Raw genomic sequence first — 14208 nt, forward strand, 5'->3', positions numbered from 1 at the left:
GTACGTATAATCGAGGTAGCTATTAAAAAACTCGTTAGCCGAGCGGAAAACCTCTCCGTATATATTATAACGCGTCTACCGACCTTCGGGTCGCGTCTTATCGCGTTAAGGCTAGGCATTTACCTTAGGTCTACGAACCTGCGGCTAGGCGTAGTATACTAGAGTTAACTATAGATTTATAGAGGGAAGAGCTTAGTCCTCTTCTACCTCGATACCGCCGATATCCTCGCCGGCTATATACTAATCCTCGGCCTACTCTCCGCCCTCGGCTTAGATAGTATTATCGTATTCTAGTTCTTAATAGTTAGTCTCCTACCCTAGGTCTACTAAATCGTAGAAGAACGTAGCTTTACTACGAGCCTAGGAATTTACGGGAATGCCTTAGCCTCTTATATTTCCGAAATTCGTCTACTATCTCTAAGGATTCGGATACTACGGGAGACCGCGGGCGTCTACTATTTTCTCGTTTACGCTTACGTTTGCGCCCTATAGTCTCTAGCGGCTATAGACCTATAATCTAGGCTAACGGCGTTGCTAGAATGTATTAGGTTACTACCGATTATAGGGATTGTTGTTTCTAAGGAAAGACGAGCGTCTAGTATTAAAACGAGACCTAGACGCGAACCTAGGGTCTACGAACCTATCCTATACCGAATCGCTACGTCGAAGGTTTAACTTACTATTATAGTAGCCGGTAGTAGTGCTACCTAGAGGATATAACTCTACCTATATCGTATAATAGGCTTACATTATATCGATAAGCGTTTAATACGTCTATAATAGTATAGGCGTATTAAGATCGCTACGTAGCTCTAGTACGATCTTCCGGAAGGTATAGTTAATTTGCCCTATAAGTAACTCCGTACCGCTTTACTACGCTAAACGTATAACGTTAATAACGAATTCGCTTACGCTCTTTCGGGCCGCGACTTCCTTAATACGATATTGTTCCGATTCTAATTCGCGCGCCGCGACTAAGGGGTCTAATTAGAACTGCTCGCGTAAGGCCTCCTTCTATCGCTCGATACCCGGGCTAGTTTAAAGGAGCGTACGTCGATCGTTAGTAAGGCCGTAAAGGTACTAAGCTAAGGCGGAGCCCTAAAGGCATCTATATAGTAATAGACGCAGGGTTGCTACTAGATATTCGCCTACTTAAATAGCTATATCGAGACGAGTAATAAAAGCAAAAACGTCTCGATAATAGGCCGTATTACTAATATATATAACTAGGCCTTTGCCCTTACTCTCCGGAAGGTCCTTATTAAAATACCTAACTTACTTAGGCTTAAACTTGTAGGGCGCGACCTCCTAGCTAAAGTCCGTAACTAGAGTATAAGGAGGACTAGCGTATAGTAGAGTATATACGTCGGCGGGCTCGAACCTCGGGTCTATAAAGCCGGCCCTATCTTAGGTAGGCCTAGGATTGCCTTTAGCGTTAAGGCCTCTATAGGCGTAGCGTTCCGAGCTAATCTCTAGCACGATACTAGCTCGAGCATTCCGATTCTAATTAGCTAGCTACTTAGCTCTAGTCGTACCTTAGCTAGTTCGGCTATATATCGTATAAAGATTTCTATATCGCTGCTACCCCGGTAGCCTAGAATAGTTATTATTCGGTCGTAGGGCCGCTAAGGCGGCGCTATTAGACTATATTACCTCTACTAGTTTTCCTACTAATGCCTCTAGCTTATCGTATCTAGTATTGTCGTTATTAGCGCTAGCGGAGGTATTGTTATTCCTATTATTCCTAGTATTAGTATTAGTAGTAGCGTTGTTATTAGCGGTAACCTCGTCGTTAAAGTGCCTAGTAGACTTAGCATTTCTCCTTCGACGTCGCTATTCGTCGGTAAGGAACAATTTAGGGATGCTATTCGTATCGATAGTATAGCGCTATTCTAAGGCTATCGGAGGTAGTGCTCTACTAGCTTCTATACCCTTATCTCTGCTCTTGTTCTTAGCTCTTATAGCCTCCTTACGGCCTTCGTTAAACGCTTATTAGATTTAGGCCTATATCTCGATCTCGTAAGCCTCGCGCTACTCGTCTAGTGCCCTCTATAGACGTATACGATCCGCAGCTCGATTATTATCTACCTTAGTGCGTTGCTCGGCTAGCTACTAAGCTACCTAGGACTTTATTTATCTAATTTTATCTCGCTATTTAGCGCCGGCTATACTATTCGCTAGTACTATAGATCCTAGAGCCTACTTACCCGATATATCTTCTCCCTCTAGCTAGGAATCCGGTAGTAAGCTAAGTATCGAACTGCTAGATACCGAGATTAATAAGCTCTCGCGAGGCTTAGGAGGCGGGTCGTCTTTACGAAAGGCACCGAAATTCTTAAAAACGTTACCCGTTAGCGGGTTGATTTTAAAAGACTCCCTACGTCTATTAGGCTTAGCTTAGCCTAAGTTCTCGTCTTTAATTAAGCGACGGACGCCCTACTTCTCTAGTCGTAGAGGGATATAAACCTTATAGCGACGTAGCTAATTCTCGCCTACGGCCGGATTCTCGTTAGTAGACTTAAGGTGTTCTGCTAGCTACTAAGCGAAGTATAGGCTATCCGACTAGTACGAAGTTAGGCGATATACTTGTCGTATAGCGGAAAGCGATAGGGAGTTGTCGTTAACCTACGAACTAATAATCTTAGCGTATATCTAAGGTTTAGGAGTCGCGTCTTTATTTGTATCCGGAATACGGGACTATAACCTTAGGCGACGTAGAGGTTTAGCCTCCTCCGGATCCTCGCACTACTCGGTAATAGCGATAACTCTATACCTAAGATCCTTCTCGAATAGCTTGTTTAGACACTACCTTAGTTTCGAGAAGGCTAATAGTATATATACCGTATAAACTAGGTAGTATCTATCTTCCTTTAATTCGGGAAGAGTGCAATCTTCCTAGGCTATAGGCGGCGGGTCGTTCGGAGATTCCTAGTCCTTTAATGCTATAAGCTCTCTTATTAAGGCGTAGATATTGCTACTAAGAGACGGAATAGGGCACTGTCTTAATATTAACCGTAGGTATAGACGTAGTAGCTACCGTAAGAGTAATCGGAACCTTCTATGTCCTTATATCTAAAAGGGGAAGTTAGGAGGGTTAGGTGCCTAGCTCCTACTAACCCGAAATGTCGTTCCTACTCTTAGCAAGTAAGGGTATTAATAGAGGGAGCGTAAAGCGCGCCGCGGCGCTAGGCTAGGTCTATCGTCAATTTCCGTACCGATTCGCTAGTAGGTCTCGTATGTTTTCGTACTAAATTATAGCCTCTTTCTTATAGTATAGCTACGGCGTTTAATAGTGCGGAAAGTAGTATTAGAGTAGTTCGTTAGGACTCTCCTTCGGCGCGGAGGACTTTCGCCTTAGAGAGGGGAATAGTAAACCGTAGTTTAGATAGTCCGTTTAGAGACGGTTAGTACGTGTTTTACGCTAGTACTCGAAGCGAAGCTACTATTTTGTTATATATCGTATATTATAAAGTAGATGATTATTCTAAGTCTATCTAGGCTTAGAGAAGTATATACTATAGGAGGCTAGGGCCTCCTGCCTAGCCTATGCCTATGCCTGCCTTCGTAATAGAAACCCTCCTTAAGCCGAAGTACGACTTAGGTCTAGCAGAGCCGTAGCTAAGTATAACTATAGCAAGATTACTAAGATTGCTATAGCTGCTACTACAAAAGATGCTTAGAAGCTAGCTAACCTAACAACCCTAGCTAAAGCCCTAAAAAGGCCTAACTAGGATGAATAGAGAAAAGCCGTTATAAAGGAGATAAGGTCTCTTAAAAAGTCTAGTACAATCGAGTGGATTCTAGCCGAATCCCTACTAAAAGGCAGAACACCTCTAATAGGAAAATGGGTTTTTAAGATTAAATACCTGCTAGACGGCTCTATTAACAAATATAAGGCAAGATAGACAGCTAGAGGCTTTACATAGAAGCAAGGTCTTAACTATATTAACACCTATGCTCCTATACTAAGAGCAGCTACTACTAGACTTGTCCTTAGGCTTTTAGTAAACAAAAACTAGAAGCGAAGATAGGTTGATATCGAGACTGCTTTCTTAAATCCCCCTCTAAACAAAGAGATTTTTATTAGACCCCTAGAAGGCGCGCACCTGTTTAAGAAGCACCCTCTAAAGTAGATTATCCGTATTAGAAAAGGATTATATAGTCTTAAGCAGGCTGCTAATCTCTAGCACTATAATGCTTTAGACACTCTTCGTTAACTTAGCCTAAGTAGGACAAAGAGTAACTGTTGCCTATAGCAAGGTAATAGTATTCTTGTCCTCCTTTATATAGATAACTTCTAAATCTTTAGAACCTCTAAGGCAAAGATCGATACTCTAATTGAAGGTCTTCGTAAGAAGTACACAATTAAGATTGTTACGTCTAACCTGTTTCTAGGCCTTTATCTAAAGGAAGACAAGGAGGGAAACCTTACTGTCTCCTAGATACACTATACTAAAGAGAAGCTTTAGAAGTATAGCTTAGACTAGTACAAGCTAATAAAGCATCTACTTAAGAAGCTTTACGAGCCTCTTACAACCCCCTATAACCGTTAGGACTACTAGCTATTTAATACCATAATTAGTAAAATGCAGTTTCTAGCTAACTAGACTAGACTAGACATTAGCTATGCCGTCAACCACCTTGCTAGGTTCCTTTAGAATCCCGGACCTAAGCATGTTATAGCTGCTAAACATCTCTAGAGGTATATTGCTAGTATAGTTAATAAAGGACTTGTCTTTAGAAAGAAGAAAACTTTAGAATTTCAGGCATACTCTAACGCAGACTTTGCTAGTAACCCTTTATTATTAAGATTAATATTAGGCGCCCTTGTACTTCTTAATAACACTCTAATTATATAGAGATTATAGCTCTAGAAGGAAGTCGTGCTCTCTAGCACTAAAGTAGAGTATATTGCTCTAATAGAAGCATATAGAGAAATCTGCTAGCTCCGAAATTTGATAACTGAGCTTTAACTACTTACTAGGGAAGAAGTCAACAGGATTTATATCTAGGTAGACAACTAGTTAGCCATTTCCCTTGTTAAGGACTACACTAATTCTAAGAGGTTAAGGCACGTTTCCCTTAGGAACTACTACTATAGAGAACAGTATATCTAGGGAAAGATTAGTATCGAATTCGTTACTACTAACAAACAGCTAGCGGACTGTTTTACTAAGCCTAAATCTCTAAACAAAATTCTCTAATAACACAGCGTCTCTAGGACAAACTCCTAAGTTACTCCTTTAGAAAGAAAAATCTTATTTGTAGGATTAGAAAACAAGCTTTATACACTTATTGAATTTCATTCTAATTTCTAGAAACAGCCTAGCTACACTATACAGTCTGAGCTGCAAAATTTCTTTTATAACAACATTAAGACCAAGCAGGAAGAAATACCCTAGCCCTTAAGAGTTAGAAACTCTCTAATGCTGTAAGGCTTTTACTAATCTAGACTGCCTAGCCTATTTTAAAATCAAAAACATATATTATAGCTCTCTGTCTACTAGAAAAAACCGAATCTCCCTAATTAGCTACCTATCTTAGTATTACTGTCTTCGTGATTAGAGAAACCCCTCTAAGGACTACTAGAATTACGAGTCGAGCTAGGACTAGTAGACAACCTAGAACCTAGACTACGACTACGTCCCTAAGCAGTAGCCTAGGCATAAGCATTTACCTGCTATAGCAGCAAATTCGCTACTGCCTAAGCGCTCTAAGGAGTACTCTAATCGATACTAGACGGGACTAGTACGTATAGACGACGCTAATTAGTGCCTACTCTACTCCCCGGATTGCGAGGCGGTAGAGGCGCTATAGGCGTCTAACGATTCGTATTAGAGCGTAGCCGAGAGACGTAACCTAACAAAAAGAATTAGTGTTTTTGCTTTAAAAAAATTGTATAAGACTAGATTCAACTTACTAGAGAACTCGCATTAACTATAATAATTTAGGCTAGTATAGTTAGTGCAAGCGCCCTTTAGGAAAGCGATATCCTAACCGTTAATTCGATAACTTAGAGTTATACACTCTAAGTACGGACCCTTTAACTACTTACAAGGACCGTACTAGCTGTTACTAGTATATACGCGTCTAGCAGCAGCCGTATATATAAGCGCGGCAGGTAAGTAGTTAACATTCGATTTTAAGCCTAAATTGAATGCCTTAGCCGCCTTACGTAGACGCGGAGGCACACTTAGAAACAGCCGAGTATTATCCTAGCTCGTAATAAAATGCCTAACATTAACGTTGCGTAGCTAAGGCGGAGTCTACTCCGGACTAATATTAGTTAAGCACTAGATGATTCTCTAGAGAATCGCGACAGTTAACTAAACTTTCTTAAGGACTGCGCCTAGTTAGCAAATTATTAGAAAGGGGAAACTCTAATAGCAACACTTACTAGTCTCTATAAGCTAGAGCTTATTATAACGCGAAGGGTGCCGATTCTTGTTTAGATTATTACTACCGCCGCCGCTACTACTACTACCTATACTCCCTAGGCTAGGGTAAAGAATTATCGCTATAATAAAGTCTCGGCTAGCTATTAGACTTAAAAAGTTTTAGTAAGAATTTAAATTCTAGTAGAGGCTACTAGTACTTAGGGGATTGCCGAAGAGTGGATTGTAAAAGTTTAAGTTGTCTAGTTAAGGTTAAGTGTCTTTTATAGGCGCCTGCTAACCCTACAATTACGACTAAGGACATTACTTTAAAGCAAACCAATTAGCAAACATTGTAATATAAGCACGTACAAGTAGTATAGCATATAAAGCTGCATATAAAGCAGATATAGTCTAATATCTAAAAGTAGTTAGAAGATAAAGTGAAGCTCTAAGCCTAGATTTGAAGTGTCTAATCTGAATAGCACATTATCTCTACCTAAGGGGGAGTATTGTAGTTTAGTTAGGTAATATGCTAGTTAGCTGATACCATTAGCTAACCTGTGCTAAGAGGAAGGACATACAATAGCTATATTAACTGCAGTTTCTATAGCAGGCTCCTAATCCTTCTTTGTACAGTTATATAGTTGTCAATCCGATGATTAGTTGCATCCTTAGCACGATTTACAACAGTCTCCGACCTGCACCTTCGGAAGCTACTGTAAGTTCATGTCGCGTTCGCTTGAAGTCATTAACAACATGCGTTGCTCACTGTCCGAACACATGGATCTCACGGCGATATGGACAAGCACTACGGAGTCAAACAGCACAAGGCCAAACGGCTGAGGCCATCAGAAGAGGCGGAAGACATAGCAAGCACCGCAGACACCGACGACAACCACGAGAGCACCGAATTCAAGCTCGCAGTATTGGCTTCTCTGCATCCGGACAAGACTCCCGAAGTGCATCTCGACTATCTGCTGGCATATGAGGGGAGTGCGTACAAGGCTAGTCAGGCACTTAGCGGCAGAGTCGACCAAGTGGTCAAGAGGAAGCGCCCTACGACGCCTGGCTATCAGTCTTCGCTGGACTCCTTCGCCTCAAGAAAAGGCCCCGCCGATGGACACGCTTCAAGCAGTGGTAAACTGCTCACCAAGAAGGGCAAGACATTGCATCTGTATACGCCGAAAGAGATCGAGGAGAATACTCCATGTTCCATTGTTCACAACTTCCTACCAACAACACAAGCGGATGCCTTGCTGAGAGAGTTGCTTGAGGAGGCGCCGAGCATGAAACGTGGCACTTTCCAGCTGTTTGAGAGAACCGTGCAAAGTCCGCATACGTGGAAATTCTACGTTGATACGTTGGAGGATGTGAAGGTACAGAAAACGGAATACGTGTATGACGGCATCTACGAAGCAGATGTTTCGCAGACCACCCCAGAGATGCTCAAGGTCTCGGTGATTGTCAAGGAGGCAGTCAACAAGGAAGTCCAACGCCGCATGCGTGATTTCCAGCCCGAAGGCAAGAAGCTAAAGTTCCAGTCTCCAACGGCCTGGGAGCCTAATGCATCGTTCGTGAATTGCTATGATGGCGCCAAGGAGAATGTTGGCTGGCATTCAGATCATCTTACTTACCTTGGACCACGCGCTATCATTGGCAGCCTCTCGCTCGGCGTCGCCAGAGAATTCAGAGTTCGTCGTATCGTCCCACAAGTCGAAGCTACCTCGGCAGACGAACAAGGCCAGATTGCGATACACCTTCCCCATAACTCGCTGCTGGTAATGCATGCAGAGATGCAAGAAGAATGGAAACATTCTATCGCCGCGGCGCAGACCGTTGAACCACATCCTCTCGCCGAGAACAAGCGACTTAACATTACGTACCGATGCTATCAGCCATACCTCAACCCGAAATTCACGCCGCGATGTAGGTGCGGTGTGGCTTGTGTGCTGCGTTGTGTGCAGAAGAGACAGGTCACAAGAGGTAGGTACATGTGGATGTGCTATGCAAACTATACGCCTGGCAAGAAAGGCTGCTCATATTTTGTCTGGGCGGAATTCGATGAGCATGGCAGACCGCCTTGGGCAGAGGGATATTTAGGGAATGCCAACAAGCCTGAACCTGGAACCGAGAGATGGGATGAAGAATGAACAGCTCTTGCATTTAGTCAGCGATAAATGTCATCCACATCAGCACTGGTTTCGGCAAACGTGTGCAACAGTACCGTCTGTCTTTCACGGACCTGTGCATTGGGTATGCGAACTTGACACTCAAGCCTCAGGGATTTTTACAGGAGACTCTGAGGGCCATTGACCCAGTGACTGTCCGCGCCAACCGCCGGCCTGGCCGACTAGTGGGTTTAACGCAGCTGCGAAGCACATTTTCTTCGGGTGATAGATCAAAGATCGGCGAGGTTTGAGCTGTGACTGCCTGTCATCGTTAGAGGAGAGATGCCTGAAATCAAAATCAGTCCAATAAATGCAATGCCTCTTATTTCCTCCTCAGATCGGCCGAGATGGAAAAGATGTAAAATTTCGAAGTTTGATGAGGTCATCGTCGCTGCCAAATCCGGACGATCAAGTGAATGAAGGGAGACATCCACTAGCGCCCGAGAAACCGCAGCCAATTAAAGAGCACAGAATCTTCCAAGCGAGTGCGCGCCTAAACAGCACGATCAAAGTGAATGAAGTAAGGCATCCACTAGCGCCCGAGAAAACGGAGCTAATCAGAGAGCACAGAATTTTCCAAGCGATCGCGCGCCAAATCCGTACGATCAAGTGAATGAAAGCAGACATCCACTAGCGCCCGACGAGCCGTAGCAAATCAGAGAGCACTGAATTCTCCAAGCGCGATCGCGCCTAGACAGGACGGTGAAGTGAATGAAAGCAGACGTCCACTAGCGCCCGAGGAGCGGCAGCCAATAAGAAAGCGTAGAATCTTCCAAGCGCGATCGCGCCTAAACAGGACGATCAAGTGACTTCCAAGCGAGCTCGCGCCTGAGTGAATGGAAGGATACATACACTAGCGCCCGAAGAGCCGCAGTCAATCAGAGGCTTTAGACTCTCCTACGCGAGCTCGCGCCTAAACAGGATGAGATGAGGATTTTGTGATTGAGAGAGTTCTGATCATGGGAAGATTCACTGCGAACGGATACATCCATTTTATGAACGTCAACTTGCATTTAACGCCATCTGTAATTTCCAAGTTTGACATCAAATTCACAGCTATTGAAGACTCCTAACAGTCCGATTATCCTGCCACTGCAGACCACTATCAGTCCGAATGAGCCATCTCTCCTCGCGAGCCGAAACATGTCTTTCCGTGAGTCTCTCACCATAAGGTATAGCTTTCCAACAATGCTCCCATTTCTTCATCAACTCGAAAGCGTTCCTCATCCCCGCCTTGACACTTTGGATTTCAACCACGTACAAAGGACTTCTCGGAATTTGAACCGTGTCGGCAAGATCTAATAGCAGGTCTGCAGCTTGCAGAAGCGCTTGAAACTCCGGTGCTGATGCATAGAGATTTTTGTAAGCGTCTTTATTGAGAAGGGCGTCTTTGGCGTCTGAGAGGGAGTATGAATGGAAGGTGATGAGTTCCACTTGCTTGTGCAGCTGTTGCAGAGAGTCTTCGCCCATGGTCTCGTTGAAGTAGTATGTGTCGTTGGTGATGGCTTCAAGAGAGAGGTAGGCGGTGATGTTCATCGTAAGAATGTTGCAGAAGTGGTAGATGTGCCAGAGCAGATGTTCCGCAGACATTGGAGTGTCGATGGGGACAGGCGAGTTACTTGATTCGGATGAGCCGGATTTGTTGGCTTCGTCTTTGCTAGAATGCGTGGCGACCGCCAAGGCACTTTTGAGGCCTGCACGTGTCATGCGTGGTTTGGGTTGTGATCTGATGTGATGCTGATCGAAGTCTTTAATGTGCTGTTGGACATACTCAGGCCACCACCACAAAGATTATAGCAAACTATTCATGCATGGCGAAGTGAGACTTCTTTCACTTGGAAGCCCTTCACTGCCACAGAGCACGAGAAATTGTTTGTATTCATCCTCGTTTTAACGAAGCAAATCGTTTCTGCAGCTCATCGATGTCTGGTATTTTGCCTCCTGGGCCATTGTCTGCCTTCTTAGCGCCATTCGCCTTTGCAGCATCCGTCATCTTCTTTGGAGGCTTCAAATCGGATGCGCCTGTGACCTTTGGTCGCACATTGTCGGTGCTCGGCGAGGGAGGCATGACGGAAACGGGACTCTTTGGGCCCATGTCTCGGGGTGGTGTAGCTTTGCTCAGCTCGTCTGTCGACAACGGTGCTTCCAGAACTTTCACTTTCTGTCCACCCGAGGGGTTGTCATCATCATCACCATCACCATCCTCTTCGTCTTCGTCTTCGTCGGCTGCTGCAAGCTCGGCATCTCGCTTCGCTCTCGAGCCTGGTGGATAGTCAACGCCGTATGCTTCCGCGATCGTCTCCAGGTATGCCTCGACCAGCTCCTTCGCTGGAGGCTTCACCTCGAGTTTCTTGAGCACGCGCTCCGGCACTTTCCCAGCTTTGTTCTCCACAGCTTCCAAGGTGAATTCTTTGCCAAACTTCTCTGCTAGCAGCTGTCTGACTGTGCTCAACTCCTTTACGCCATCGATCTTCGGCGCGGAATAAATGATGCTCTGGACAGCTTCTTCTAATCCCGGATCGACCTCTTTGGCTTCCAGCAGACCGGCGCGGGCTGTCAGCAGCTCACAGTAGAGTTCTATGATCTCAAGCAGCTCTGTGTGCAGATCGGAGCGGATGATGTTCTCTACTCGTATGCGCGCGCTCTCGATTTTGCCCATTTCCAGCAGCTGGGCCATTTCCCGTCGCTGCTGCTTTGCCAGAGCAGTATCCTTTTGCTGCACCATGCGCAGACGCGAGATGCTCAGCTTGAGCTGCACCTTGATTTTGTTGACCAGCGTGGATGCGGGTGCCATTTTGCTTGCCAGACCTCGCTGTCAATGATTCAAGTCATGCGAAAGTGTCCAAGATGAATCATGAGTGCCTCTGGATATGTTGACGCGTCGGAGCTTGGAGATCGGCGGTCGGCAATCGGCAATCGGCAATCGGTCGTCGGCAATCGAGGGGCAATCCACGTAGAGTTGTTGACTTACCGTGTTTTTAATTTCCGGGTTTATAAACACAGTGTTCACTATATAAACTTACACGAGACACAAATTAGTTAGCAAGTGGGGCTATTAATATAGTATATCGTATATAAAGGGCCTAGGCAAAGGAAATAAGACATATAGAGCGTAGATAGTAACATTCTTAGTATACAAAGCAGCCCTACTAGCTATTACTATCGACCGTAAGGTCGATATAGTTGCTATTACTATCGCTATCGCTCTAAGTAAACTCGAAGTCGCCTTATAGCTTAAATACTTCCTTAAGAATATCCTATAGGTCTATATAACTGTCGTCTATAAGCTTATCGTCGTTAATATAGTATTTAATACATAGATTCTAATATATAAAGACTAACTTCTCGAGAATATCGTAGCTTAATCTATTGCGCTTTAGTAACTAAATAAAGCTATAGGCAGACTAGTTACGCTCGGCGGTGCTAGTTGTCGGACAAAGAGACAATACTAGTATATAGAGGTTAGTAAGCTTAGGGTACGAGTCTCGGAAGTTATTAGCCTACTATAGCAACGGTATCGGACTCTTTCTAGCCGCCTATATAACTAGATCGCTAAATAGACCTTGTCGGCTATAGAGTATAAAGATATTATTAAGAAGTTGTCTAGTATGCGTATAGATCTCGTCCTTCGACTCGTAGTAGTTAGGGTAGGTAGCGGACATACGTTATTAGTTAGCGTAGTATTTAACGAGGAAGGGAGTAAGGCTTCGGACCTCTTCGTTAGTTACAAGTATAAACTACTTCTTAGGGTCGGAGCGCTCGGAAACTGTTAGAGCTAAAGAGGCTATACGTAATTAGTATGTAATTAGGCCGAGTAAAGCTAGGGTCTTAGTGCCTTAGGCAGGGCTTGGCGCTTAGCGTTAGGCTAACTCTCCTGCCTTCCTCCCTCTCCTCCTAGATTCTTATCGAATACTACTCGTACCTACTACTACCCTATCTACCTACTAATATACCCTTCTTATATAGTATTCGATCTACCCTTTAAGGGCAGTAGCTAGATAGTCCTTATTTCAAGCTTTTAGCGGTATAGCTACGAACAAGACTAATCTAACTATATTACGCCCTAAGAACGGGACCTATACGTACTATTCTATCGAAACAACCGTACCAATTATTAAGCAAGGCCTTCTATACGGCCTATTATACTAAGTTAATCGCACTAGACTAATACCTACTAATTCCGCTACATCCGCATCTTAGGGGCTAATAATACATTATTAGTATTACCCCCTATTATAATAGCCGGCTTATTACGAAACAACAACCGTGCTGCCGCTAGTAGCGCTAGCAACGACAATACTAGTAGCATAGTGCCTACTAAAGTACCTACTAGAGTACCTACTAAAGTACCTCCTACTAAAGGGCCTACTACTAAGCCTACTAAAGAAGAACCTATAATTCTAGGTAACGATCTAGAATTGCCTATTAACGACATTCTTAACAACATTGTTAATCGACGATATAGCTAGCTAGCCTTTAGGCCCTAGCTAGTAGCGAGACTTTAAGAAGCTACTTAAAACAGGCTTACTACCCTACGTTAAGAACAACAGCTAAAGGATAACCTCCTCGAGATTCGCCGCCTATAGGAAGCCCTAACAACTACTACTAGACTAGAACCAGTAGTAGGACCTTCTATTTAAAAGAAGGATGCTAAGCTTAAAGACTATACTGTATTTAATAGCTCTAGCCGCAAGCAGTATAATAATTATATACGTAATTGCGAATTGAACTAGCGGAATGCACTAAGGGCCCTACCGGACGACTATTCGTTAGTCGTCTATACTATGCAATACATTAATAGAGACCCGAAACGTACCTAGGATAACTATTTCGACTCCCTTACTAATTAGACCTCTATTTAGTAGCAAACCTATAAGACTATTATACTAGACACCCTTAGAAACCCTATACTAAGACAACAATATACTTAGGACTAGTACCTTCGAGCTAAGCAAAAGACTAATTAATCGGCCCGCTTATTCGAGGCCTATTTAAAAACCCTTAAAGACGACCTTCCGCCTAAAACTAATTCTATATAGATCTCCGAGATACGCCTAAAACTCAGATAGGAACTTATCCTTAAATTAGACCGCCGCCGTGTATTCGAACAGGCTAGCCTAATACGCATTTAATTTATAGTCGAAGTAGAAACAGCCGAACGAGCTGTTTAGCTTTAGCAACGGCTAGAATCGAGGATCCGACTAACTAGTACTAACCGTAGTAACCGTAGTAGCCGCGGCGGAGCAAACTAAGGTTCCTACTAGAACAACAATGCTAATAATAATAGTAACAATAACTGTAGGAGAAGCCGTAGCCGACGGCTATATAGAGGAGGCCGTAATAGGGGCTATAGAAGGGGCTCGTATCCCTATAGTACTAATCGCTCGGCTAACAACAGCGGCAACAGCTATAGCAATCCCCTAACCGGACTGAAGTACTTTAATTGTAACAGCACTAGCTATCTACTAGGCTAATGCGACAAACCTAAGGACTAGGCCCGAATCGACCGTACTACCGCCGAGTACCGAAAACACCTTTTAGCAGCTAACGCTACCTCTATAGGCCAACCTTCGAAAAAAGAGTAAGCGCCGCACTAACTGTTAGCCTCGTACGGCGTAAGACTATCGACATTGTGCTAGCTATAATACGCTCCTGCCTTGTAT

The 14208-nt window shown here is 43.9% G+C and overlaps 4 protein-coding genes across 4 annotated transcripts; 2 read left to right on the forward strand and 2 right to left on the reverse strand.

Annotated features, from left to right (window-relative positions):
* Nucleotides 1-7174: 7174 nt before the first annotated feature.
* Nucleotides 7175-8527, forward strand: MYCFIDRAFT_38650 (uncharacterized protein; the record flags this gene model as incomplete). Its single annotated transcript, XM_007929776.1, has 1 exon — nucleotides 7175-8527. One exon carries the CDS (start codon nucleotides 7175-7177, stop codon nucleotides 8525-8527), a length of 1353 nt encoding a protein of 450 aa, XP_007927967.1.
* A 27-nt stretch (nucleotides 8528-8554) lies between these two features.
* On the forward strand, nucleotides 8555-9158 carry MYCFIDRAFT_176587 (uncharacterized protein; the record flags this gene model as incomplete). Its single annotated transcript, XM_007930330.1, has 5 exons — nucleotides 8555-8575; nucleotides 8599-8730; nucleotides 8775-8809; nucleotides 8848-8957; nucleotides 8983-9158. 5 exons carry the CDS (start codon nucleotides 8555-8557, stop codon nucleotides 9156-9158), a joined length of 474 nt encoding a protein of 157 aa, XP_007928521.1.
* A 400-nt stretch (nucleotides 9159-9558) lies between these two features.
* On the reverse strand, nucleotides 9559-10252 carry MYCFIDRAFT_198060 (uncharacterized protein; the record flags this gene model as incomplete). The annotated part of the gene is made up of 2 exons (XM_007930331.1): nucleotides 9559-9568; nucleotides 9807-10252. The coding sequence occupies 2 exons, from the start codon at nucleotides 10250-10252 to the stop codon at nucleotides 9559-9561; spliced, it is 456 nt and encodes a 151-aa protein (XP_007928522.1).
* A 159-nt stretch (nucleotides 10253-10411) lies between these two features.
* Nucleotides 10412-11358, reverse strand: MYCFIDRAFT_166063 (uncharacterized protein). The gene has a single exon (XM_007930332.1). It carries the CDS (start codon nucleotides 11337-11339, stop codon nucleotides 10425-10427), a length of 915 nt encoding a protein of 304 aa, XP_007928523.1. The 5' UTR covers nucleotides 11340-11358; the 3' UTR covers nucleotides 10412-10424.
* Between the last annotated feature and the right edge of the window lie 2850 nt (nucleotides 11359-14208).

This window comes from Pseudocercospora fijiensis (genome assembly GCF_000340215.1).
Source record: "Pseudocercospora fijiensis CIRAD86 unplaced genomic scaffold MYCFIscaffold_6, whole genome shotgun sequence".
Lineage (NCBI taxonomy): Eukaryota > Fungi > Ascomycota > Dothideomycetes > Mycosphaerellales > Mycosphaerellaceae > Pseudocercospora > Pseudocercospora fijiensis.

Coding starts and splice junctions, on each gene's coding strand:
- MYCFIDRAFT_166063 (XM_007930332.1), bottom strand. CDS start 11,339: ATGGCACCCGCATCCACGCTGGTCAACAAAATCAAGGTGCAGCTCAAG.